The sequence below is a fragment of the Osmerus eperlanus genome, chromosome 12 (assembly GCF_963692335.1).
Source record: "Osmerus eperlanus chromosome 12, fOsmEpe2.1, whole genome shotgun sequence".
Taxonomy (NCBI): Eukaryota; Metazoa; Chordata; class Actinopteri; order Osmeriformes; family Osmeridae; genus Osmerus; species Osmerus eperlanus.
Window position 1 is genome coordinate 10,861,973 of NC_085029.1, and position 23,846 is coordinate 10,885,818.

At 52.7% G+C, this 23,846-nt stretch overlaps 1 protein-coding gene across 1 annotated transcript; it reads right to left on the reverse strand.

Annotated features, from left to right (window-relative positions):
* Positions 1–355: 355 nt before the first annotated feature.
* Positions 356–23,186, reverse strand: fasn (fatty acid synthase). The gene is made up of 42 exons (XM_062475495.1): positions 22,902–23,186; positions 19,201–19,328; positions 17,663–17,815; positions 17,174–17,347; positions 16,762–16,962; positions 16,543–16,665; positions 15,529–15,644; positions 15,193–15,327; positions 14,572–15,058; positions 14,220–14,407; positions 13,920–14,109; positions 13,693–13,787; positions 13,296–13,430; positions 12,898–13,101; positions 12,640–12,755; positions 12,137–12,312; positions 11,850–12,041; positions 11,632–11,712; positions 11,292–11,477; positions 11,007–11,186; positions 10,668–10,871; positions 10,157–10,476; positions 9,621–10,016; positions 9,341–9,505; positions 9,111–9,226; positions 8,000–8,154; positions 7,591–7,794; positions 7,321–7,471; positions 7,048–7,226; positions 6,762–6,881; positions 6,529–6,651; positions 6,221–6,444; positions 5,825–6,032; positions 5,495–5,646; positions 5,316–5,407; positions 4,798–5,192; positions 3,947–4,135; positions 3,631–3,858; positions 3,287–3,498; positions 3,031–3,129; positions 2,624–2,875; positions 356–2,519 (listed from the first exon to the last, which is right to left on the reverse strand). The coding sequence occupies exons 2-42, from the start codon at positions 19,325–19,327 to the stop codon at positions 2,382–2,384; spliced, it is 7,581 nt and encodes a 2,526-aa protein (XP_062331479.1). The 5' UTR covers position 19,328; positions 22,902–23,186; the 3' UTR covers positions 356–2,381.
* Positions 23,187–23,846: the final 660 nt, after the last annotated feature.

Consider the following 23,846-nt stretch of genomic DNA (forward strand, 5'->3'; position numbering starts at 1 on the left):
CACCGCAGGCGCTTGACCGCCCCCTGATGTTTTTAAAGGGTAACTGCATCAGTCAGTCTGGGCACTCCTTATCTCTGACACAGCAGGGAGAGGATAGATGTGGAGAGTAGTTGTTGGTCCAAGCAGACATGAAAGTCATGATCATAAGTGTGTGAGAAGCTCACCATCAAGCTACTAAATCAAATTATTTTATGCTTGTAAACACTGCTGGAGATGTCTGTGTGCGCGCGTATGTACAGGCATGCGTGTGAGTGTATTAACAAAGTTGGCCAAACCTTTCAAAATGGTTGTTTAATTAGTGCTTCTTTTATTTTTTTCTATTACAATTATTGCTCAAACAACAGTGACACTGCAATGTTAGTGATATTTTTTTTTATTTGGACTAGTACAATAAATACATGGACATATTACACTTAGAGAGGAACATGCCATCACCTCCTCCTCACTGTAACCAATCACCACGCACCAGTCGGGTCATCTGACTCGTCATTGACCCAATCAGAGGTCTCAGAGGTCAAGCCCACCTGTTGCGATCTGTGATGGGTACCCTGCCTGTGGAGGACTGGGGTCAGGGGTCAGTAAGGGTCATGGGAGTCAGTAACAGCAGAAGGCAGAGGTCAGTTTGTAACATCTGATCTGTGACCAGGAGATGGAGCTGCTGTTTACCAGCACCCCACGCCTGTTCTAGAAGATTCTACACCTGACAATGCCCTGAGGGACATTACTATCAGCAGAACAGCAGAGATTACCTCTACCCATCTCAATACTCATGAGCTCTATCCATCCTCCATTCCTCCACATCAGTTTGCTCCAAGGAAATGATAAAGGAGGGTTTTTAGAGTATTCAAGCAAGGCCCCTGATATCCAGAGAGAGGAACCTGGCTTGGCAGGACTTCACCTCAGCAAGCACAGACACTCCATCACTGCTCAGTCTCATTGAGAAAGGTGTTTTTAGCATTTAGAAGCATTGCTTGTTGACAGCCTTGATATTATAAACAATAATCAAAACATTACAGTAACAAAATTTCCGGAATGTGGGAATGTTTTTCACATTGAAGATTTACAGAAAAACCAAATACACAACGTGATTAAAATGGTAATATTAGTCATTTATGGTGGTTATACACACACTGACATTGCAACAGCAGCCAGATATTTCCTCCACCAAGGAAGCTGACATCAGACATGTGACCTGCTGCTGACCAATCAGGTCTCCTGAAAGACAGACTCTCACAGAAACACAGTAGGTACCAGACCTGGGGAGGGCTGAAATCTACTCATTTCCCGCATCGAAAGACAGGAGTCTTAACCACCACCATCATCAGCGCGCAGTGTTACACAGACACACACACAGTTGCTCCAGCATGTGTAAGACTGGAGCCATCTAGCCGCTGTTCGCTCCATCACTCCCCAGACGGTGTCTGTATTCCTAAGCGTTTCTGCTGGGCAAGTCCGCCCGTAAAACAACCTACACAGTAACTGTACTGTATATACTACTCTACATATTTGCTTGAAAGGCAACAAAACAACAAATATATAAAAATTAACAAAAATAGGAATCATAACTTAGGACCAAATGGTAAACAAATCCGTTTTTTTTCTTTTGTAAAGCAAAAACACCCTACAATGAGATAATCATGTGATACAGGTGCTCTCCTAGCTACTGAGCTATAGGGTTTAACATAGTTTAGACTGGTGGTCTGGGCAGGTGCACAGCCACTACTGTACGAGTAAGCTGTGTGTTAGCGCGTACACAGACAGACACAGACACCATGTTGTGGGGACAGAGATGCTTCATGCACCTGCTCGGCATCATAAGGGTTCGTGGCCAGGGTTCGGCAAAGGACGGAACACACACACACACACACCTGTACTACTGTAGGTAGGTCTACTGTAGGTACAGATCCACACACACACACACACACACACACACACACACACACACACACACACACGCAGGACACTAAATCAGCCTTCATCAGAAAGACAGGTAGGGTTATATACTGTGGTAGATTGGGGCCTTGTTAGCTAATGGTTCCAGGCACTAGACAGGTTGGCATGGTAACTCAGCTCTCCTACTAGACTATGGGGTGTGAGAGGGTTTTCAGTTCAATTAGGATTAAAGGGAAAGAGAAGTTGCTTTGTGTAACACTACTCTACAAGCCTGGGATAGACGCAATAAGAATTTGAGTAAAAAAAAAAAAAAAGGTAAGAAAGAGAAAGGATTCTCAACAACTTATTGGTAAAGCACAAGCGTATACAAGTAGTTCCCATGAGTACACAGCCTGTTTAGGGCTTTGATAGGATGGTGAGTTGAGGTTTGGGGGGCAGGGAGGGACAGGAAATTGGTTGATTTGGAATGCTGGGGGGCATGGGCTACCCTAGCCCTCCCTGGCTGTGACACGGGGCTCGGCCAATGAGCTGTGGATAATGCTGCTGATCGACTCCACCCCCTCCCCCTCCAGGAAGGATCGGTGGTCGCCCTCGATGACGTGGATAGACACCTTCCCATCACACACCTGAGCAGAGAGAGAGATGGGTCAAGAGAGGAGTGTGTGTGTGCGCGCGCATGTTTATGTACGTGTGTGGATGCGTATGTGCACGTGCATGTGCGTGTCCTCACCTCGCTGAGTTTGTAGTCGGCACCCAGGTTGTCTCCGTAGTCGCTGCTGGCCTTGGCGCGCAGCAGGGTGACGTTGCCATGGTACTTGTCGGCCGGCACGTAACCGTCGGCAGCCTTGAGCTTCTGGTAGAAGGTGGCGGCGGCGAACCTCAGGGAGTCCGTGTCTACGTTCTTGTGGCTGGAGGTGATGAGGTCCACCGTGGTGCTGACCCGAGCCTGCAGGTCTGACAGGGGGAGCAGCGTCTCCAGCAGCTGGAGGGGGAGGAGGAGGAGAGAGGAGGAGACGGCAGGGGAATGAGAGAGAATGAAGAGAAAGAAGGAAATAAAACGCATGACATAAGAAATGGTGCATTTCATGCAATGATGGCATAGTCTCTTATCTAGAGTGTGCGTGTGCGTGCGTGTACCTTGTTGTACTCGATGCCGGTGAACTGCTGGATGAAGGCACACAAAGCCTCTGTCTCCGCCTCAGACTCCTTCCCTGGGGTCAGCTTGGCTCTGTAGCTCTGAAGTAACCACACACACACACACACACACACACACACACACACACACACACACACACACACACACACACACACACACACACACACACAGTTACCACAAGACACACAAAAAGCAGCACCCTGTGTTTAACTGCACACACACAACCGTTCCTCTCACCTGCGTGTATGCCGCCACGTAGGAGTGGGATCCGTCGAACAGGAAGAGGTATTCCACGGGCCGGCCCTGGGCCTGCAGCTGGGAGGCCATCTCGAAGGCCACGCACGCCCCAAACGAGTAGCCAGCGATGCGGTAGGGCCCCTCCGGCTGCTCCTGGGTGATGGACTGCACGTAGTAGGCGGCCAGGGCCTCGATGCTGTCCAGGGGGGCCGCTGGAGGAGGAGGAGGGGGCAGGGTTAAATGGTGAACACATCCAATGCTGCTTATCCTACAGAGTTGCCTTGCTTGGGGGATGGGAGTATTTGTATATTTCCATAAGTATGTCTGCAAATGTGCACGTGTACCTTTGGTGCACTGCAGACCGTAGCATGGTACGCTGAGCTTGGCGGTCAGGGTCTTGAAGGCGGCGATAGAGCCCTCTATGGGATGGACGAGGAACAGCGGCCGCTCGGCGCTCTGCACCTGGTTGAGGGGGGTGACCGTGGGGCCGTCAGGGTTGACCAGCAGCAGGTTGAGGTCGGACTCGAGCAGAGCCCGAACCCCGCCCCTTTTCACTGGAGACTGGCGAGACTCTGGGGAGAGGGGGAGAGATGCGAGTTGTACACTCCCTTTCTCTGACAGACACACACACGCACGCACAAAAAACCCCGTCTCCCTCACCCTCAGTTCCGGCTGGTTTGCTGGACAGCTCCCGGAGCTTGTTGATGGTGAGCAGTCGGATCTCCCTCATCGCCATGACAATGTCGTAGTCCCTCTCCAGCGTCTGACGCACCTCCACGCCCATCAGAGAGTCCAGACCAAGGTCAGCCAATGAGGCGTCAGCGTTCAGGGTGCTGACATCACGCACGCCTGAGAGATGGAGGGAGAGAGCGAGGAGGAACAGCAGATTTATTTGGGGTTGTGAGCTTCTGGTAGAGAGACACTGTACGTGGTTGGTACCCAGGATGTGTTAGTAGTGTATTACTGGTAGGGTTGTGTCGTACCCAGGATGTGTTAGTAGTGTATTACTGGTAGGGTTGTGTCGTACCCAGGATGTGTTAGTAGTGTATTACTGGTAGGGTTGTGTCGTACCCAGGATGTGTTAGTAGTGTATTACTGGTAGGGTTGTGTCGTACCCAGGATGTGTTAGTAGTGTATTACTGGTAGGGTTGTGTCGTACCCAGGATGTGTTAGTAGTGTATTACTGGTAGGGTTGTGTCGTACCCAGGATGTGTTAGTAGTGTATTACTGGTAGGGTTGTGTCGTACCCAGGATGTGTTAGTAGTGTATTACTGGTAGGGTTGTGTCGTACCCAGGATGTGTTAGTAGTGTATTACTGGTAGGGTTGTGTCGTACCCAGGATGTGTTAGTAGTGTATTACTGGTAGGGTTGTGTCGTACCCAGGATGTGTTAGTAGTGTATTACTGGTAGGGTTGTGTCGTACCCAGGATGTGTTAGTAGTGTATTACTGGTAGGGTTGTGTCGTACCCAGGATGTGTTAGTAGTGTATTACTGGTAGGGTTGTGTCGTACCCAGGATGTGAGCAACAGCCTCCACCAGGTCTCTCTGCCCCGCCCCCTCACTCTTCACCACGCTCCGCTCCGCCAGCACGAAGCTCGACATCACTGGGCTCTGCCTACACAGGAAGCGGTCCAGCACCTCCAGGCAGGAAGCGATGCGCTGGGGGAGGGTTCCGCCAATCACGGCGTCGTTACCGCCCATGGTCTCCAGGACCACGCCCACGTCGCCGATGGCGCCCCATTGGACGGCCAATCCCGGCAGGCCGTCGTGGTGGCGCTTCTCGCACACGCGCTCCATGGCGGAGTTGGCGTAGCCGTAGTTACTCTGGCCTGCGTTGCCGCGGCCGCAGCTGACGGAGGAGAAGGCTACGAAGTAGCTGAGGTCTGGACAGAGACGACGGGTCACCCTGGAGGAGGAGAGGGTCAGACATATATCAGGCTGTTCTGTTTCCTTCTTCAGTCCAAGCAGACTATACCACATTATGATCTGCACCATGCTCTGTGTGTGTGTGTGTGTGTGTGTGTCTTACTGGTCCAGGTGCAAGGTGCCGTTGTATTTGGGTTTGTTGACGTCCAGGAACATCTGGGGGTCGAGGTTCTCTAGCATGCCGTCCTTCAGCACCTGACACACACACACGCGTTTTACATCAACCTTTTTCCTTCACTAATGGGAATCTCTGTGTCGGAAAAATACTGTGTCAGGAGTTACCATGGCGAGGTTGAAGACTCCTCCCACCGGCCCCAGCCTGCAGGCCTCGTTGATGAGTCGCTCCGCCCCCTCCAGCGTGCTGACATCACTGGTGGAGACCAGCACCTGCACGCCCTGGCCCTGCCATTCATGCACCCGCTTGGCCTGGTAACCTAGAAACCACAAACCACAACAACAACACTGCCATCAGAAACCAGGCTCACCCGACACGACCAGACCCTGCAGAGAACACCATCTCCATCACACCCAGCCTGACATGAACCCATGTGACCCTGGGGGGCCTGTGCCTCAGTGGGGGGGGGGGAGGGGGGGGTCGAGTCGCTCGCTCACCGTTGCGGATGCCGGAGCGTGAGGTCAGCACCAGCTTGCGGGCGCCTCTCTCCGTCAGCCAATGAGCCAGCTCGAGGCCGAAGCCACCCAATCCGCCGGTGATGATGTAAGAGTGGGAAGCGGGGCAGAAGGTGCGGCAGATGGCGGGGATGGAGAGATGAGCGCTGACCGCATGGGAGCGCTCTGAACCCTGCTCCTCTGATCGCACCTGGGGGAGTAGGAGGAGGGAGCGAGAGAGAAAATAAATACATCATAAACTGCACTCTCCAGAAAGCTGTGATGGGTAATTATGCAACCTGTACTGGAAAGAAAACAAAAAGTACAAAAGGATGGAGGGAAGTAAGGAAAACAGTAAAGCAGTAATGAAGGAAGGAATAGACCTGTCCTGTGACTGACCTGCAGTAGGACCTTGCCTATGTGTTTGCCCTGGGCCATGTATCTGAAGGCCTCCTCAACCTGGCCCCTTTCAAACACCGTTGTCTTCAAAGGCTGGACTACACCACCCATGATGCCTTGCTTCAGCAGCTCAGACACCTCCTCCCACTCCCGGTTGCCCTCCTCAAACAGGGCGTCCAGCAGGATCCCGTGGAACGCCACATTCTTGAGGAAGAGAGCCATGCCTGGAGGGGACGGAAACACGCACGTCATCTCCACTGGCCACCACCTGCTGGGGTGGAGGCGTGTGTGTGTGTGTGTGTACTGACCCAGAGGAGAGTTGTTGGAAAGGTCATATTTGCCTATCTCCAGGAAGCGCCCGTGCCTGGCCAGGCAGCGCAGACTGGCCTGCAGCTTCTCCTCAGCCAGGGAGTTCAGCACCACATCAACACCTGGACACGCCACGCAGGGAGAGGGAGATCAGGGGGGTGGGAGAACTCACACGGAATGGGAATCTGGTTTGAGAGGTGTGTGTGTGCGCGCGCCTGTGTGCGTGCCTAACCTTTGCCTTGAGTGTGCAGCAGGACGTGCTGTTCGAAGGTTGTGTCTCGGGAGTTGGCGAAGGACTCTGGGGTGAGCTGAGGGAAGCGCTCCTGGAGGTAGGCTCTCTTCTCCGCCGACCCTGGAAGACACACACACACACACACACACACACACACACACACAGGTTATCACCGTCCTATATAGTATACACACACAATGGTGCTTGAGTAGTGTTCAGCATGTGACAGTGAGAATCAGTGTCTGAATGTGGCTGTGAGTGTGTGTTTGTGCACGCTCGTACTCACCGACTGTAGTGAAGACTCGACAACGCTGACTGAGCGCTATGGCGATGGCGGCCTGGCCGACGCCCCCGGATCCTGAGTGGATGAGAACGCTCTCTCCGGGGCGGAGCCGGCCCCTGACCACCAGGGAGTAGTAGGCCGTGGCGTAGACCACGGGCACGGAGGCAGCCTGTTCCAGGGTCCTAGAGACAGCCAGATGTGGTTAGTGTCTGTCAGAGCCAGCATTCCTCCAAGACAACCTCAGCTCTGCTGGGGGGGTTGGAGCTTGTGACTCACCAGCCGGTCGGCACATCCCACAGGAAGCGCTTGTCGGCGTCCACGCAGGTGGCCAGGCCCTTGGCGGGCAGCAGGCCCATCACACGACGCCCGCTGGGGTCACGACCCGAGAACTCCATACCCAGCATGCACTGCTGCAGGGCCAGATCTCCTACAGGTGAGAGAGAGGTGTGTGTATGGGAGGGGGGGGGAATCAATCGGCTGATATTTTAGTGGGTGTGTGTAATGATGTAATGATGTGTATGTTTGATAAGGTGTGTGTGTGTGTACCTGGGATAGCGTCTGGTGGTAGTTTTCCCGTAGCCAACATGATGTCCCTGAAGTTGAGGGAGCTGTAGTAGACGCCACACAGCTGCACCTGGGGGCTGCTCTGGACAAAATGGCGGAGCGGGGAGGCGATCCAGCGCAGGGACGACAGGTCACCACGGGTCAACACGTTAACGTACGCCTGCTCCGTCTGCTCCTCACTCAGGTCTGATGACACACACACACAGTTTGTAAGACTGCATGCTTTGTTTCAGGTTTGCACTTGACCATACAAACAGGAGAAGTTCAGGAATGACTAATGACTAGCCTGGTGACTACTGGGTGAAATGGAGTATAATATAACATCCCTTATAACAATATTGTGAACATGTGTATCAAACAGGCATGTTGCCATGGAAGTGCGGCCCCTTACCCTGGGAGATGAGCTGGTGTCTGAACACGCCCCAGCGACCGTCCCGGAACACGTTCATGCACAGGTCCCCCTCCAGCGCACGCCGCATGGAACTGTGGGTAGGCTGCAGTACAGGAGACTTGGAGGTCTTGCTCAGGTTGGAGACAAACGCACACCTGGAGGAGAGGAGCATGGGGACACACACGCTTCAGCAACAGGGTTGAGGGTTAGGGAGGTAAGTAGAGGGGTGAGGTGAGAGGTAAAGGAGGGAGAGGTGGGGGAGTGAGAGGTAAAGGAGGGGGGAGGTGAGAGGTCAGGGAGGGAGAGGTGGGGGAGTGAGAGGTAAAGGAGGGGGGAGGTGAGAGGTCAAGGAGGGAGAGGTGGGGGAGTGAGAGGTCAAGGAGGGGGGAGGTGAGAGGTAAAGGAGGGGGGAGGTGAGAGGTCAAGGAGGGAGAGGTGGGGGAGTGAGAGGTCAAGGAGGGGGGAGGTGAGAGGTAAAGGAGGGGGGAGGTGAGAGGTCAAGGAGGGAGAGGTGGGGGAGTGAGAGGTCAAGGAGGGGGGAGGTGAGAGGTAAAGGAGGGGGGAGGTGAGAGGTAAAGGAGGGGGGAGGTGAGAGGTCAGGGAGGGGGGAGGTGAGAGGTCAGGGAGGGGGGAGGTGAGAGGTAAAGGAGGGGGGAGGTGAGAGGTCAAGGAGGGAGAGGTGGGGGAGTGAGAGGTCAAGGAGGGGGGAGGTGAGAGGTAAAGGAGGGGGGAGGTGAGAGGTCAAGGAGGGGGGAGGTGAGAGGTCAGGGAGGGGGGAGGTGAGAGGTCAAGGAGGGGGGAGGTGAGAGGTCAGGGAGGGGAGAGGTGAGAGGTCAGGGAGGGGGGAGGTGAGAGGTAAAGGAGGGGGGAGGTGAGAGGTCAGGGAGGGGGGAGGTGAGAGGTAAAGGAGGTGGGAGGTGAGAGGTCAGGGAGGGGGGAGGTGAGAGGTCAGGGAGGGGGGAGGTGAGAGGTAAAGGAGGGGGGAGGTGAGAGGTCAGGGAGGGGGGAGGTGAGAGGTCAGGGAGGGGGGAGGTGAGAGGTCAGGGAGGGGGGAGGTGAGAGGTCAGGGAGGGGGGAGGTGAGAGGTCAGGGAGGGGTTAGAGAGTCTCACCGTATGCGGCTGCCCCCTGGTTCCTGGCGTAGACAGTTGACCATGCCCACCACCCCACAATGCCCCTGGGTTGCTGTCAGCCACACGGGGGTGTCAGAAGGCTCAGCCAGGGTTGTCTGGAGGACAACACAGTTCATTAGCCACGCTCTACAGAACCTGTTCGACAGGATTCGAAAACACGGTACCTGTTCTACAGGGTCTAACTGGACTATGACGCTGTAGAAACTGACCTTGAGTGTCTCCACCCACTTGTAGTCCATGCTGTCCACTGGCAGAAAGATGGGCTCTTTGGCGGGCAAATGCCGGCGACACAAGAAGAGGGCAGAGCCAAAGAAGGACTTCCTGACAGCTACCAGGTTCAGTGACGAATCAGAGAACACCTTCTCCCACTCAGCCTATACGAAAACACCAGAGGAGAATGACACAAATGAAACATCTAACAAACAATTCTATGGAACTTTCTACACAATAGACAGCAGAGACCAGAGACTGGCAGCCCAGAAGACTGACCTGGGTAAGCAGCCCTTGGTGGCTGTTGGAGGAGGAGGAGGAGAGGAAGGCCACAGTCTCCCCCAGGGTCTCCCCCTTCAGCAGGGTGTGGAGCAGGACGAACCCCCCCTCCTTGGCCCCAGAGGCCAGGTTGGCCACCAGGGCCCCCGCCTCGCCCGCCAACGCCCCCCAGGCGTGGTTGCAGGCCACCAGATCGGCCCCGCCCAGTGCGCCAGGCACGGGGACACTCTGGGGGTCCCAGGGAGCCGATGACGCCCCCAGCTCCTCCAGCGCCGCCTGGAGGGGGGTCAGGAGGTCAGCGGTGGTTGACGTGGCGGTGTAGTCGAGGCGGAGCATGGGCTGGATGTTGAAGAGGGGGACGGCCCGGGAGAAGAGACGTCCGTCGCTGGAGAGAGCCTGCGGAACGAGGGAGAGAAAGACAGAGATTAAACAGTTAAACGAATAACCCTCAACCAAAAAAAACACTCTTAGGCCAACGCTGAATGAGCTTGGATTACTATACTGTAGTTAACAGGATTTTGTTGTGAGGTGCTCACCTCCAGGACTTTGATCTTCCCAGGGGGGCTGTTCTCCAGGACTGTGTCCAGACAGTGTCTGAGGTGGGGGGCCTCCAGCAGGCCCATGAGGAGGGGGTCCTGGAGCAGGCAGCTCCTCTCCTGCTGCACCGTCTGCTCCACCTCAGAGCGCAGGTTCCCGTTGAGCTCCAGGCTGCACAGCAGGGCCAGCAGCCGTGGCAGGCCCACCTCAGAGGCCTCCGCACCGGTCACCAGGGGAGCTTCCGCTACCCCCTCCAGACCTGGGAGGGCCAGCTTGACGCCCTGGGGGGCCAGTTTATGTTGCAGCCTCTGGATCAGTCCTGGGGGGGAGGGAGAGAAGGATGAGGGGGAAGGACAGGCAGGCGACACAAACAAGCATGTCCCGGTGTTATGAAACCACCTGACCTACAAAAGTAGCTTAGGTTAGTTTGATGATTAATATCGTTTGGCCTGTGTGAGTGATGTGTGTATGTGTGTGTGTGTAGTGTGAGGTCTGGAGCGTCAGCTGTACCTTTGCAGTGCCTGAGCTGCTCTCCCAGCTTCTCATTGGACGCCAGACATTCCGTCTCTGTGTAGGGCACAAACACAAACTCCTCCAGAGTGGGTGGGGCCTGTTGCTGTTGGCGACGGGGTGCCACGGTGGCGTGGAGGCCGCTGATCTGGACCGCTCCTGCCACGATGTTGTCAAGGCAACGGTTGACGCGCACATCCACAGCTGAAAGAGAGGTATGTCGGAAGAGAATGATGATGGAGCAAGGAAATCCGTTTCTGAGGCACAGGCTGCCATATGTGTGTGTGTTTGTTATGCATGTTTGTGTAGGACAGAATCACCAGTACTGCGTGTGTGTACCTTTCTTCCCGTCAGCGTAGTCCAGAACCTTCTCCAGGTGCAGGGCGGGGTCCACACACACAGAGCGGATGCGCGTGGGCAGACGTAGGCTGCGTCCCGATAGGCCGACCACTATCATCTGCAACATGGTGTCCAGGAAGCTCACCCAGTTACCAGACCACTGCAGCTTCCCCACGTCTCCTGCAGCCAATCACAGACAGGGACACAGCATGTTTAGGGAGAATGAGCTAATCACAGTCGGGAATAGAGTAGATCTCCCACTTGATAATACACACACACACACACCTGCGTTGTTCGATTCGAGGATGCCCTGGAAGGTCTTGCCGTAGTCATAACCACGGAGACGGAGCTCCTTGTATATGTCTCCTGCCGTCAGCTTCAGTTTCGGGTCACTATTGTCCTTGGCAATGGGCTGGCCAATCTGTGCGTGGAATGAGTCCAGCGCCGCCTCCTCCAGAAGACTCACCTTCCCTGGGAGACAGAGGAGGAAGGGTTAGGAGACAGAATGTACCACTGACGGTCATGTTAGGGTGAGGGGACAGAATGTACCACTGACGGTCATGTTAGGGTGAGGGGACAGAACGTACCACTGACAGTCATGTTAGGGTGAGGGGACAGAACGTACCACTGACGGTCAGGTTGCCGTTCTCCGACACCTCAAACTTGTTGGTGGCGGGCATGAGACGCACCTCCAGCTGGACTGAGCCTGAGAGAGAGAGACAAATTTCACACTTTTCATTTACACATCAAGCAAGATCCCAGCGTTGTTAGAAAACAGAAACGGATGAACTCCAGCCCTCCTCTTCCTCCTCCCTTTCCTCCTCCCCCCATCTTCTTCCTCACCAGTCTTGGGCAGAATGGTGGCCCGGTGGATGGTCACATCCTCAAAGGTCACGGGGGTCGTTTCCATGACGACGCCCAGGCTTCTCACCAGGGTCCTCCAGGCCAGAAACAAGTACCCCGTTGCCGGGTACAGGACACGCCCATCGATGCAGTGACCAATCATATAGTAGTCTGGTGACTCTGGGTTCATGTCTGGATGTGAGGGAGAGAGAGAACATGTCTGAATCTGAGTTTTAATGAGAGTGTGTGAGTGTGTGTGTGTGTGAGTGTGTGTGCCAGGCCCTTACCTATGTTATACACCGTGGCGGAGGTGGAGCCTCCGGCCCCAGCAGGGAAGTCCTCAGCCTTGGGGACGTCCCAGGTTTGGGCGTGGTCCCACTGCAGCAGGGGGGAGATGAGGGGGGTGCCGGGGGGAACCGGGTACTGCACCCGCGGGTACAGCTTGTTACTGTCCACGTTGATGCTGCAGAGAAGGAGACCACTGTTAGGGCACATGGTGTGCAGTTGAGTGCAGCTAAAATGAGCTGTTGTTTTGGAGTTAGAAGACACATGAATTGCACTTTGAGATGCATTTTATGTATGAATAATGTGCTTTATAAATAAAATTTGTATCATTATTGAATATCGGTGTTGTCTCAGGTCTTATGACGCATAGCATGACTTTACAGAACGCTTTAACAATGCTTTAATCCATCACATGTTCTGAACCGTCTTCTCAAATGGATTCCCTAACACCAGGGTTCGACGGTAGGGGGAAATGAGCCAGGCACTCGATGGTGACATCACTGACCCGTTGACGTAGGCCTTGCCGATGTGTGACAGGAAGTACTCCAGGTTGTTGGCGTGGCCCCTCTTCATCAGGGGCAGGATGCAGCAGGTGGGCTTCAGGCTGCGACGCAGGATGGCCTGCAGGGGGCGACAGAGCACGCCTGCACGTTTGCATACGTCTACACGTGTCTGAACGCATGTTTGTTTGGATATCAGCATATCGACCACAACATTGTGGCGAGTCAGTCAGGGCCAGTGGGGCGCGCGTGTGTGTGTGTACCTGCAGCAGGGCGTGAGGGGCTATCTCCAGGACCACGGCGTTGTCTGGCACCAGGTTGAGGCCCTCCTGGAAGAGCACAGGGCTCACCAGGTTGTTGACGTGGTAGTCTGCTGAGGAGTAGAGGGCCAAGGGGGAGTCCCAGTCCCCCTGGGGGATACTGGTGCTCACCCAGCGGGGGGAACGCAGTTTCGGCTCCTTAATCACCTGGAGGGGACAGCGGCAGAAATATGTACCATTGCGCGGAAGAGGCTACTGGGAAATTGCTGTCGGTGTCACTGTGGTATGCTGAGTATATATTTCCCTGAGTTGGGGCTTGCCTTTTGATGGCACAGAGTGTATGAGCTTGTGTGTGAGACGTTTTTGGTTGTGTGAGATGTCCTGTGTGTGTGCGTGTGTACCTTCTTCAGGGCAGCTAGCAGGGCTGGGGCGATGGAGGCCATGTAGTAAGAGTGGAAGGCTACTCCAGCACTGCGCACCTCCTTTGCAAACACACCAGCCTCCTTCAGCTCTGCAACAAACTTTCTCACCGATTCCTGCAAACACATCAACACAAATTGATCAGTCACATGTATATAGTAAAAAAGAAAAAAAAAGAAGCGTCAACCAGTGCTGTACTGCATGACACACAAGAGACAAAGTACACACAACCTGCCTATACAACTTCCTATCTAAAAAATTGTATTAATGCTAACTAATTGACTCTAGTATCATGTAAACAAGCAGCCAATTATTCTATAGAGATGAGGGATATCATTTTGGTCTTGATTAACAGTTGGGAAAGTCCTTCTGAGTTACCTGAGGTCCTGAGATGGTGACGGTGTCCTCTGCGTTGTGACAGGCAGGCACCACCCCCTGGGGACACTGAGCCTTACACTCTGCCCACGTCAGGCCTGGGGAGGGAGAGAGAGAGGGGCGTCACACTACTGTTATCACTCACTCCATCTTTCTCTCTGTCATACTCCACTCCACCTCCAACCTTCTCCCTTCCCCCTACGCCTCCCCCCCCCCCCCCAGGTCCTTACCCACGGCGGCCATGCCCCCGGCAGGCAGGTTGGCCTCCTTGATGGAGCGACCACGCCAGTAGGCGGCCAGGACGGCCTCTGAGTGGCTGAGGGAGCCGTCGGCGTACCCGCACGCCAGCTCGCCCACCGAGTGGCCCACGATGCCGTCGGGCTGCAGGCCAAGCTGCTGGAGCAGGTCGATCTGGGCTATCTGATGGTGTGGGGGCAGAAAGAGGGGGTGGGGCTTGCTTAATATGCCGAAAAATGAGGAGTGGTAACGTGGTAGTCTGCCCCTAGTCAAGATGGCGTCCCCTGCTCTACCTGTATGGCAGCGAGGGCCACAAAGGCGTGGACCGTGTCCTCGAAGGTGCTCTCGTCGGCTTCCATGAGCAGACGGGACACGACCAGGCCTGTGTCCTTCAGCGCCGTGTCTGATCGCAGGATGGACTCCCGGAACGCAGGAAGCTGCATCATGCTCCGCCCCATGCCGCCCCACTGAGTTCCCATACCTGAGGAGCACACACATACACACCACTTGTTACTCTATGCAAAATATGATTGCTAAAAATTGATGAAAAGAATTGTAGGGGTCATATCCAAAATGTGCTTCAGTGAACAATCCAAAGAGCTAAACTCTCAGTGGGTCTTCAACCACCCTGAAAAAAGCCCTCACCTGAACAGATGTACCACAGAGGCCTGGGCGTGGCCTGTCCCTGCTGTACCTCCATGACATCAGTGGGAGAGCCAATCAGAGAGTAGCCCCTGCAGGGCATGGCGGCCGTTGGCAGCCCCGACACCTCGTTGAGAAGGGACAGGAAGTTGGCATCGCCTGCGTGTTCCTTCCCCTTGCTTAGGAGGGCGTTCACAGCCTCCTCGGTGCGCCCACATGCCTGCAACAGCCTGGGCACAGGGCTGGGGGTCAAGTTGCCAGGTTTCTCAGCCTGGTTGCCAGGTTTGGGGGTGCCGGCAGGGGGGCGGAGGATAACGTGGACGTTTGAGCCCCCGAAGCCGAAGGAGTTGATCCCCACGATGCCGCCCCGGACCGGGATTGGCTGGTCCACCACCCGCAGTCGGCCGTCAGTCAGGGCAGGGATGTCAGTGTTGGGACTGTGGAAGTGCAGGTTGGGAGCCCAAACACCGTGCTCCAGAGACAGCACCACCTGGAGACAGGAGGAGGAGAAGATGAGGAGAGAGGAGTTCCGGGAGGGAGACGATGGAGGGAGAAGTGAGAAGAGAAGCAGCAGAGAGAACGAGGGAGAAGACCACAGTGAACATGTGCACCAGCCTGTCTCACCTTAGCGAGGGCAGCCAGGCCAGAGGCGGGCTCTGGGTGGCCCATGTTGGACTTGGTGGAACCAATGAGCAGAGGCTCCCTCTTGGATTGACAGAACACACCGACAATGCCGTTCACTTCCTGTGGGTCGCCCACCTGGAGGTAAAACAGGAAGTAGCAGGTGAGACACCAGGGGGATGGAATGGGACAGAACACTGCTTGTGAAGTCTATGCACGCTAAAGCATGGACTGCACTGACTTGTGAGATCATGCCGGCTAAGTCTAATATCAGTGTGCGGGTATACGTGTAAGTGTGTGTGTGCACACACCTCTGTGTGAATGTGTGTGTCTGCTCACCTTGGTGCCGGTGCCGTGGGCCTCGATGTACTCCACCTGGTCAGGTGTGATGTTGACCTCTCTGTAGAGAGAGCTGACCAGGCGCTGCTGCATATCACCTGACGGGAAGGTCACACCTGGGCGCGCACACACACACACACAGGGAAGGTTACACACAGCTCCCCACAGACGTAGCTTCCAGTGTGTGTGTTTGTAGCCTGGTGTCCCACCCCCTGCAGCAGCACTGTGGCTTCACACCTGGGAGCCTCCGGATATGCTGTATAGGTCACCTGCTTGCACCACTGTGACTCAGTGTGTGTGCAGGGTGTGTGTGTGTGTGTGTGTGTGTGTTGGTAGTGTGTGCATTGGGGAGTGTGATATGCCTTTAGAAACAGGAGCTCAAACGGTATGCTGGGTCTAGATTACCAGCCACGTGTGTGTGTGTGTGTATGTATATGGGGGAAGAGGTCAGATTTGTGAGGGCTTTGGCATACAGGGAGGATGGGCTACATCCCAACAACAGATGACCCACAGCTGGTATTACCTTTGGCCCACTTGGACTACATAACCTTACGAGCACCTGACTGGCATGTGTGTGTGTGTGTGTGTGTGTGTGTGTGTGACAATCCAAAAATGGCATCCATCTCCAAGTCTGATTATAAATGTATTAAGTTTGATAGAAGCGACTGGAGGAAAGGTCAGTGTGTGTGTGAGAGAGGGTGTTGAAACTCCAATATACCCTCTTTAATCTGCATTTCAAAGGAGTGAGGAATGAGGCCAGATTAGGCTATACAACGTTTAGAGTGATATTAAAGAGAGGTGTCATAGAAATGGGGACATAGTTCTTCACAGCTGGGTTACAAGGAGTCAATTCGTGTATAAGGGTTAGGGTTAAAGCAACACAACCGTGTCATATCAACAACAGTAAATGTCTTAGCAGTAGATATGTCTAACGCTGCAAGAGCATGCATCGTGTGTGTTTATGTGTGTGTGTGTGTGTGTGTGTGTGTGTGTGTGAGTGAGGCGCTCCCTCACCCTGATCCTTGTATCCGTCTGTGTTGTTGCCTGCGTTGAGCACGGTGGCGTACACCCTCCTGGCCGCAGAGCGCCGAGTCAGCAGCACGGCCACCGCCGCCTCAGAGCGACAGTACCCGTTACCTGTTGGGGACAGGATGTGATGTCAGCGACCTCTGCTACAGAGCTCACTAGCTTGCATCTCTATGGGACTGCCGCTAACTTCATACCACCGCTGACCTGAGGAGTCAAAGGACTTGCAGGTCCCCTCTGGACTGAGCATGCCCAGTTTCATGAACTGCACCGAGGTGTTTGGTTTGAGCAGGAGATTGACCCCGCCCACCAGGGCAGAGTCACAGTGGCCATGGCGAATGGCGTTGAAGGCGTTCTCCAGAGCCAACAGGCTGGAGGAGCAGGCGGTGTCGATGGCTGTGCTCGGGCCTGGAGGCGGAGACAAACAGCGAGAGGGGATTGGTCAAAACCAACTTCTAGGAAGTATGACAGACTACTGTGTGATTCATCAAGGGATACTAGCAAGTTTCTCAAACTAGCAAGTTCTTGATAAGAGAGAGAGCGAGTAAATCCTTCGAGGAATTGGAAGTGATTGTAAACCGGTTCATAAATAAAGCTGATGTGTGTGGTGGGGTTGTACCATTGAAATCGAAGAAATAGGACAGCCGGTTGGCAAACATGGCGCGCTGGCAGCCTGTCATGCTGTATCCTAGCAACTCCTCTGGGTCTCGGCTGAAGGCCTCGCCAGCCTCCGAGCCACTCACACCGATGTACACACCCGTCCTGCTGCCGCGCATGTCCGTGGGGTTCAGGCCTGACACACACACACACACACACACACACACACACACACACACACACACACACACACACACACACACACACACACACACACACACACACACACACACACACACACACACACACACACACACACACACACACACACACACACACACACACACACACACACACACACACACACACACACACACACACACACACACACACACAATCAACATCTCTTCCATCTTTCCTTTTTGCATCAATTCATCCCCCCTTGCCCCTTCCCCTTTTCTCCAGCCCCATCATCATCATTCTCTCCTCCACTCCATCCCCCTCTCCTTACCCCCGTCCAGGATGGCTTCGTAGGAGATCTCCAGCAGCAGTCTCAGCTGGGGGTCCATGGTGTGGGCCTGCTTGGGATGGACTCCAAAGAAGGCAGCGTCGAAGCGGCTGATGTCCTTCAGCTTGCCGTTCCTCCGGGGAAGACCGTACAGGCCTGGGAACCACAGACACCCAGAGTTACTGACCCCAGTTACCCAGAGTTACTGACCCCAGTTACCCAGAGTTACTGACCCCCAGTTACCCAGAGTTACTGACCCCCAGTTACCCAGAGTTACTGACCCCCAGTCGCACACGCCCAGATACAGACGGTCACAGACTCATAGTTATGGGGACTTCCAAACAGGGAACAACAGAATGACCGTGACAGACTTCCTCCCTCCCTCTCATGAACAGCACAGCACTGATTGCATGTGACTCAAAACCAATAAAGTTGGGTCGATACTGTTTGAACAGCAGGTGTCTATGTTTTCCTGAAAGCTTTGTAACTTGTAACCCTGGGTCAGAACTGAACATGGGCCCTCACAGTGGACCTATACCCTCTACTCTCCACTCACCATGCAGAGGGGGGTCCCAGGAACTTCTCCCCTCCTTCCTTCCCCTCCTTCATTCCCCTCCTTCCTTCCTTCCCCTCCTGTGGTGTGTGTGTGTGTGTGTGTGTGAGATCTGAGGGTGTGGGCTAGACTAAGCTGGGCTGCCCAGGCCCATTCAGTCCAACATGAATGTGAGCTTTAGCTGGTTGCCAGGCAATGAGGGATGAGAGGTGCTATTCACACCCAGAAGAGAGAGGGAGAGAGGAATGGGAGGGACAGGAGGGAGAGGGACGAGGAGAGGGAGTTAGAAAGAAAGAAAGAAAGGGAGGGTTGCCAGAGAACGGAGGAGAGAAACGGATGAGAATGCGAAAGCAGGAGCCTAGAGAGTTAGCTCTAGGAGAGTCCAAGAGAGACCAAAGACACAAAACAAGAAAGAGATTGAAAAAGAAAGCAAGGGTAGAAAGAGAGACCAAAAGATACCGAAACAAGACACCCACAGAGAGGGAGTGATGGGAGGAGGGAAGAGAGCGAGCGAGCGAGAGAGCGAGCGAGCGAGAGATAGAAGCAGCGGCAACCTTCCACAGCCAGGTGGTCAAAAAGAAGAAAAAAGAAGCAGACTAGAGACGCCAGTCTACAAATTAGCCAGGCCTCCACTCACACCAGCTCGCTGAGGCCTGGGTTCATGTTGGGTCTCTTCACGAGGGCCCAGGCTGTCTGGACCTTTTGTCTTCACAGGTGAAATTCTACACTGGGGCTTCAATCACTAGACCTACTGCATTACCCACCACTTGCATGGGCCGTTTCAAATTCAAATATTCAGTTACAATCAGCCTGCTACAGCAAACAGTAGACTCAATCATCCCTGCCAGGTAACCCTCAAAGAACAGACCTTCACACAAAGCCCTCTCTGAATTAACTAGGTATAAGAAAGACAGTGCTAAGAGGACGAGATCTGATTAGATCATATTTAGTAGTAGACCACATCCGGGTCACAGAGAGGTCAGCTCACCTGGCTTCCACCGACGGTCATCCTCTGTTACCATGTCGACCCCATTGAAGAGGTTATCCCAGAATTCCTGCAGGTTGTCGGACTCAGGCAGCCGGCCGGATATCCCGGCTATGACAATCTCGTCCATTCTGGGGAGAGGGGAAGGGGAGAGAGGTGGAGAAAGAAATTACAATACAGCACGATACTCAATAATGACAGTCTGGTTCCATTACTTCCCAGTGGAGAATTTCTATTGAGGAGGCTTTTTGTCTGAGACGAATCGGAGGTCTGAGAAAGTGGCCCTGAGTGGGCCGGGAGAGAGGGAAGAATAGAGGGGAGAAGAAAGAGAAGGGGAGGGAGGACCAGACGATCCCCAGGGGCAGATTCCCACCAAGATGTCTCAGACCAGGTCTGGCCTTTGACAGCCTCATGTTGAACACAAAGGAGATGCACTCCTTGTATGTTTGTAAAGACAAGATATGGGTGTTTAGTCGATTCAATAAAGACTAGGGTGCGATGAAGACAAGCCTGGATGTCGAGCTCTGCATCTGCAAAGTGTGTGTGTGCACATGCATGCATGCATGAGAGAGCCTTTAAGAGACAATGTGATACTGTATTTCACATGCGTGAATGGACCCATACTTGTTTTTCCGTTCAGTCTTTGTTCCTGGTTTCTGGGCCAGGCTATCCCTGCTGCCAGCTAGTTTCACCGACCAATCACATCACCAGGGAGGGGCCAATGGCTATGCCCTCAGACTCAGTGAAGCCGAATGTATGCGCGTGTGTGTGTGTGTGTGTGTGTGTGTGTGTGTGTAGTATGTGGTACTAGCTCAACACAGTGGCCCTCTGTTAGGACCTCTCCAACAAAGAGAGGCTGAACCTAGCCCTCTGCTCTGGTGCCCCTCTTATGGAACTAGGTGCTCCTCTGACCAGACCGTCATGGCTGCCCTCCCCTCCTCTCATAATGTCATCAGGGAAATGGACTAAGTAGAAACAGCCTTGGTCCAGCAGGCCTATTTGGCCTGTTGGCTGAATCTCAGGTCACAGGGAGAAAGAAGCTACATTGACCTTGTGGACCAATTAGGGATAAATAGCCAGGCTGACCAGTCAAACAGCTGGGGCTGTAATAATAATAATAAACAGATAATACAATCTATTCTACTCCCAATAATGGCACATGACTGACTATTCTGTGTCAGCATCTCATTGGGGAATGTGCGTGTCTGTCTAAGCAGGTTCCATTCTAAGAGACAAGAGAAGCACAGAATGGGATAATAAGGAGAACGTAAAGCACGATCTGCGCGCACACACACACACACACACACACGACACGTTCTAAAACAACATCTGTGCCACGCACGGCCTCTCGCTGCTCTCAAACAAAAAAGGATGAGTCAACGCAGTCTTCACTGCCAAGATCCCACAATGTAATGCACTGGGACATTTGTCTTGCATGGCTGTAAGCTACCGGCCGCCTGTCTGGGCATGCTCAGTAGGCACTAGAAGCGTCACTGCTGTGGTATTGTTACCACGGTGATAAGGTAATTCGGCCTTCGTAATTCATTAGCCTAAGAGCATCCAATCCAACCGATCAACACAAACACCCTAGCACACGGCACCAAGGTAGAACCTGAGAAACCAGATGGCCAATGAGAAGCACCCACGTGTCTGCAGGCATTGTGACAACAATCGCAGCTATGTCTCTGGTAGCATTTCTGGGCAAGAGCAGCTATGGAAGGAAATACAAGTGATTATTTTATTATTTTCTATCTCACCCTGATCAACACAGGCATTTTACACACTCTGGTCATGCCCTGGTTTGGTAGACTAGCCGACTGTTGCAACAACGTGGACATGGCCTTGTCTGACAGACAGGCTGGTTGTTGCAACGCCATGATCAAGGCCTAGTGTGATTGACGCAATGCAAGTGTAACAACTAAACACGATGACTACGACGTTGACCGATACAGTAGTAGGACAAAGACCGAGGATGACAACATGGCCTGTCTGTCTCCCTGTTTCTCTCCTGTCCTCCAGGGCTGCTGGAGACGTGAGAGCTGGAACAGCCCAAACAGACCCGGGCGGAGAACAGGAAAGACGGGGTTGCGGCTGTGTGGGTCACATGGTCTCACCTGGCAGGTTTCAGCTCGTCACGTAGCCAAAGCAGCACCTGCAGCTCTACAGAACCCGCAAATTATAACATCATGATGCAACCATAAATTCCTGCGTTAAGCTAACGGACATTCTCGGGTCATTCGTGCAACCTAGAGAACTGTTTCGAACATTTCGTGATGTTACAGTAGCAGGATTTGTTCAGATCGCTCTGGCCTGGCTAGGGTTAGTGTAGCTCCCGAGAGCTCCCGCTCCAGGAACCTTTTGAAATTGGTACCGGAGGCCTTCAATGGACCAGTAGTGTCTGGAGGCCTGTGATAGGATGCACATTTGTTTACCTTTATAAAGACAATGTAAAGAAGACCTAGTTCCTAACTCCCAGGGGCAGTAGCTACACCCCTGGACTGTCCCAGGGCGTGTCCATGAGAACCTGCATGCTGGCTGAGAGCATGCTGGCTATTGGTCATGCAGGACATGCGGCTACTGTTTCCTCAAACCTTACCACGCTATGTTACATTCCACATGTGGGCTCTAAAGTGGGTCTTCTAGACTCCTTTCCCCTCCTAGCCCTCCTCGTTAAACCAAGTCCTGAAAGCCAACTCTGGAGCGCCTGGTAGTGAATGTCCTGAATGACAGGACCTGTTTCAATGGACCGCAGGGTCTGCAGAGAGCAGGACTAAGACAGGGCAAGTTACACCGTCATGCAAGGCCGACTGTTCCACTTCATCATTGTTAAAAATACTCCTAATCAAGCACAGCTAACGTCACGTACCATCCATGTCCCAGAAATGAATACTGAGGCCGCTTTATCAGAAGAATGACTCCTCAGACAGGTCATTCGTCATCTTCAACATTTTTAAATAACCGTTGGAGTCCTCTTGAAATACCTACACCATGGATTTGATTATGTAAAGGCAACATAAGAAATTTAAATGTGTTTTGACTGAAAACGTCTGTCATCAGACATGCCTTGTCATTTACAGCTAGTAGCCTCTATATTTTATCTAATCCTTTAACACGGTTTAGTGTAATCTAACTATTAGAGCACACGGGGCCTTCCAGCCGCAACGCTGCCCATAGTGCGCGTTAGGAGCTGTGAACTACGCAGTCTGCTATCTCGTTCTGCTGCTCTTAATTTAGTACAGGAGAGACGGCACGCCAGACGCATCTCACTGTTTCCTGTTGCAAAACATAAACAACTCAAAATATATCAAACTAGATAATAGAATACTTACCCAACAATATTACCACTATGATGCCGGTACAGAACAGCTAACCCGTGATGTTATCTAGCCGCATCACCATCTTGAGTCATACTGACAGTGACAATGAACCCAGCCACCCCAATAAAGCAAACGATTAACTTATAACTACATTTACATTTAAAGGATTAACTATCTTGTCTGTTTATCCTCATATGTGACCGTACGGTTCTGATAAGGCCATGTGCTGCACATTCATGTTCCGTCCCAACATGAGCTGGACTGATGGGATGGTCTCTAAGAAACCGCGGTTATCATTACGGAGCGTTTCTTTCAGAGGCTGGATATCAAGACCGAACGAGAAACTAGCTGACAAACAAGCGTTGCAAATGTACACTTTTATCTTACCTGTTAAAAGGTGTTTTAAGTGTTCTTCAAAAGCAGTTAGTGGACCAAAATGTTAGTAAACAGTTAGCATGTATTCCCTTTGATAATCCCGTATCTTCTTTATCTTCAGCGCGTGCTTGTGAGTGTGTGCCTGTTACAGTAGCTCGGGGGGAATCCAAATCTCTTCCAGTTCCCTGCCTAGCCCTTTCAATTTATCTCGCTTCTTTGATTCCCTTTCTCTGAAGAATTTAAATGTCTGACATTCTCCCCGGCCACGCCACATGGGCTGACAGCTTGGTTAGCTGCTCAGGCCAATGAGAAAAGAGGCAGGGACTCAGTCCTCAGCCAGTGGTGGGGTGATTCGCTGAACGCTCTGTAATTTCAGAGAAAAAAACGGAAATCGCAGGGCGAGGTTACTCGAGTTCATTAGGAACGACTCGGATGAAACCATCCTTGCGTCGCCTACCGCCACAGTTCAAGTTGATCAAACAAAACGTATACCTGAAATAGTCAGGTCTGATTGCATTTCGAAATGTTGCAAAGACTTGTCTATGTGCAACAGCCCTTCAAAATTGGGAAACTCGTTTCAAAATTGATGACAATTTTTATTAATGTAATAATTTACGAATGATTTACGAATTTACGAAATAATTAACGAATGATCGGCATTTTTTCGCCTTACAATATGGTATGTGGATATCTATAATTAAGGGTAAGCCCAAGTGTTTAACTGTTTGATTTCGACTTTCATCACTAATAAAGTAATTTAGTTTTATATCAAGCCTTTCGTATTTGTAGTATGTGCATGTTTTATACATTGCATGTGAAACTACATAATTATATTTAGCCAAACAGAATAGTATTTTAAAAAAGCTGCATTTGGTTGTTTTGCATTAGGCTATAAAAGGCTATAGGCTATGTCTGTTTTAGAGTTCAATCGAATCAGTTTTTTGTAAATATAAAGAA

Bases quoted from the DNA above. Each gene is read 5' to 3' on its own strand.
- fasn (XM_062475495.1), bottom strand. From the start codon at position 19,327: ATGGACGAGATTGTCATAGCCGGGATATCCGGCCGGCTGCCTGAGTCC. The intron at 17,348-17,662 runs GTAAGGAGAGGG...TGTGTGTGTCAG, and splicing joins CGAAGCCATCCTGGACGGGG to GCCTGAACCCCACGGACATG. The intron at 10,872-11,006 runs GTACACACACGC...CCTCTCTTTCAG, and splicing joins CTACGCTGACGGGAAGAAAG to CTGTGGATGTGCGCGTCAAC.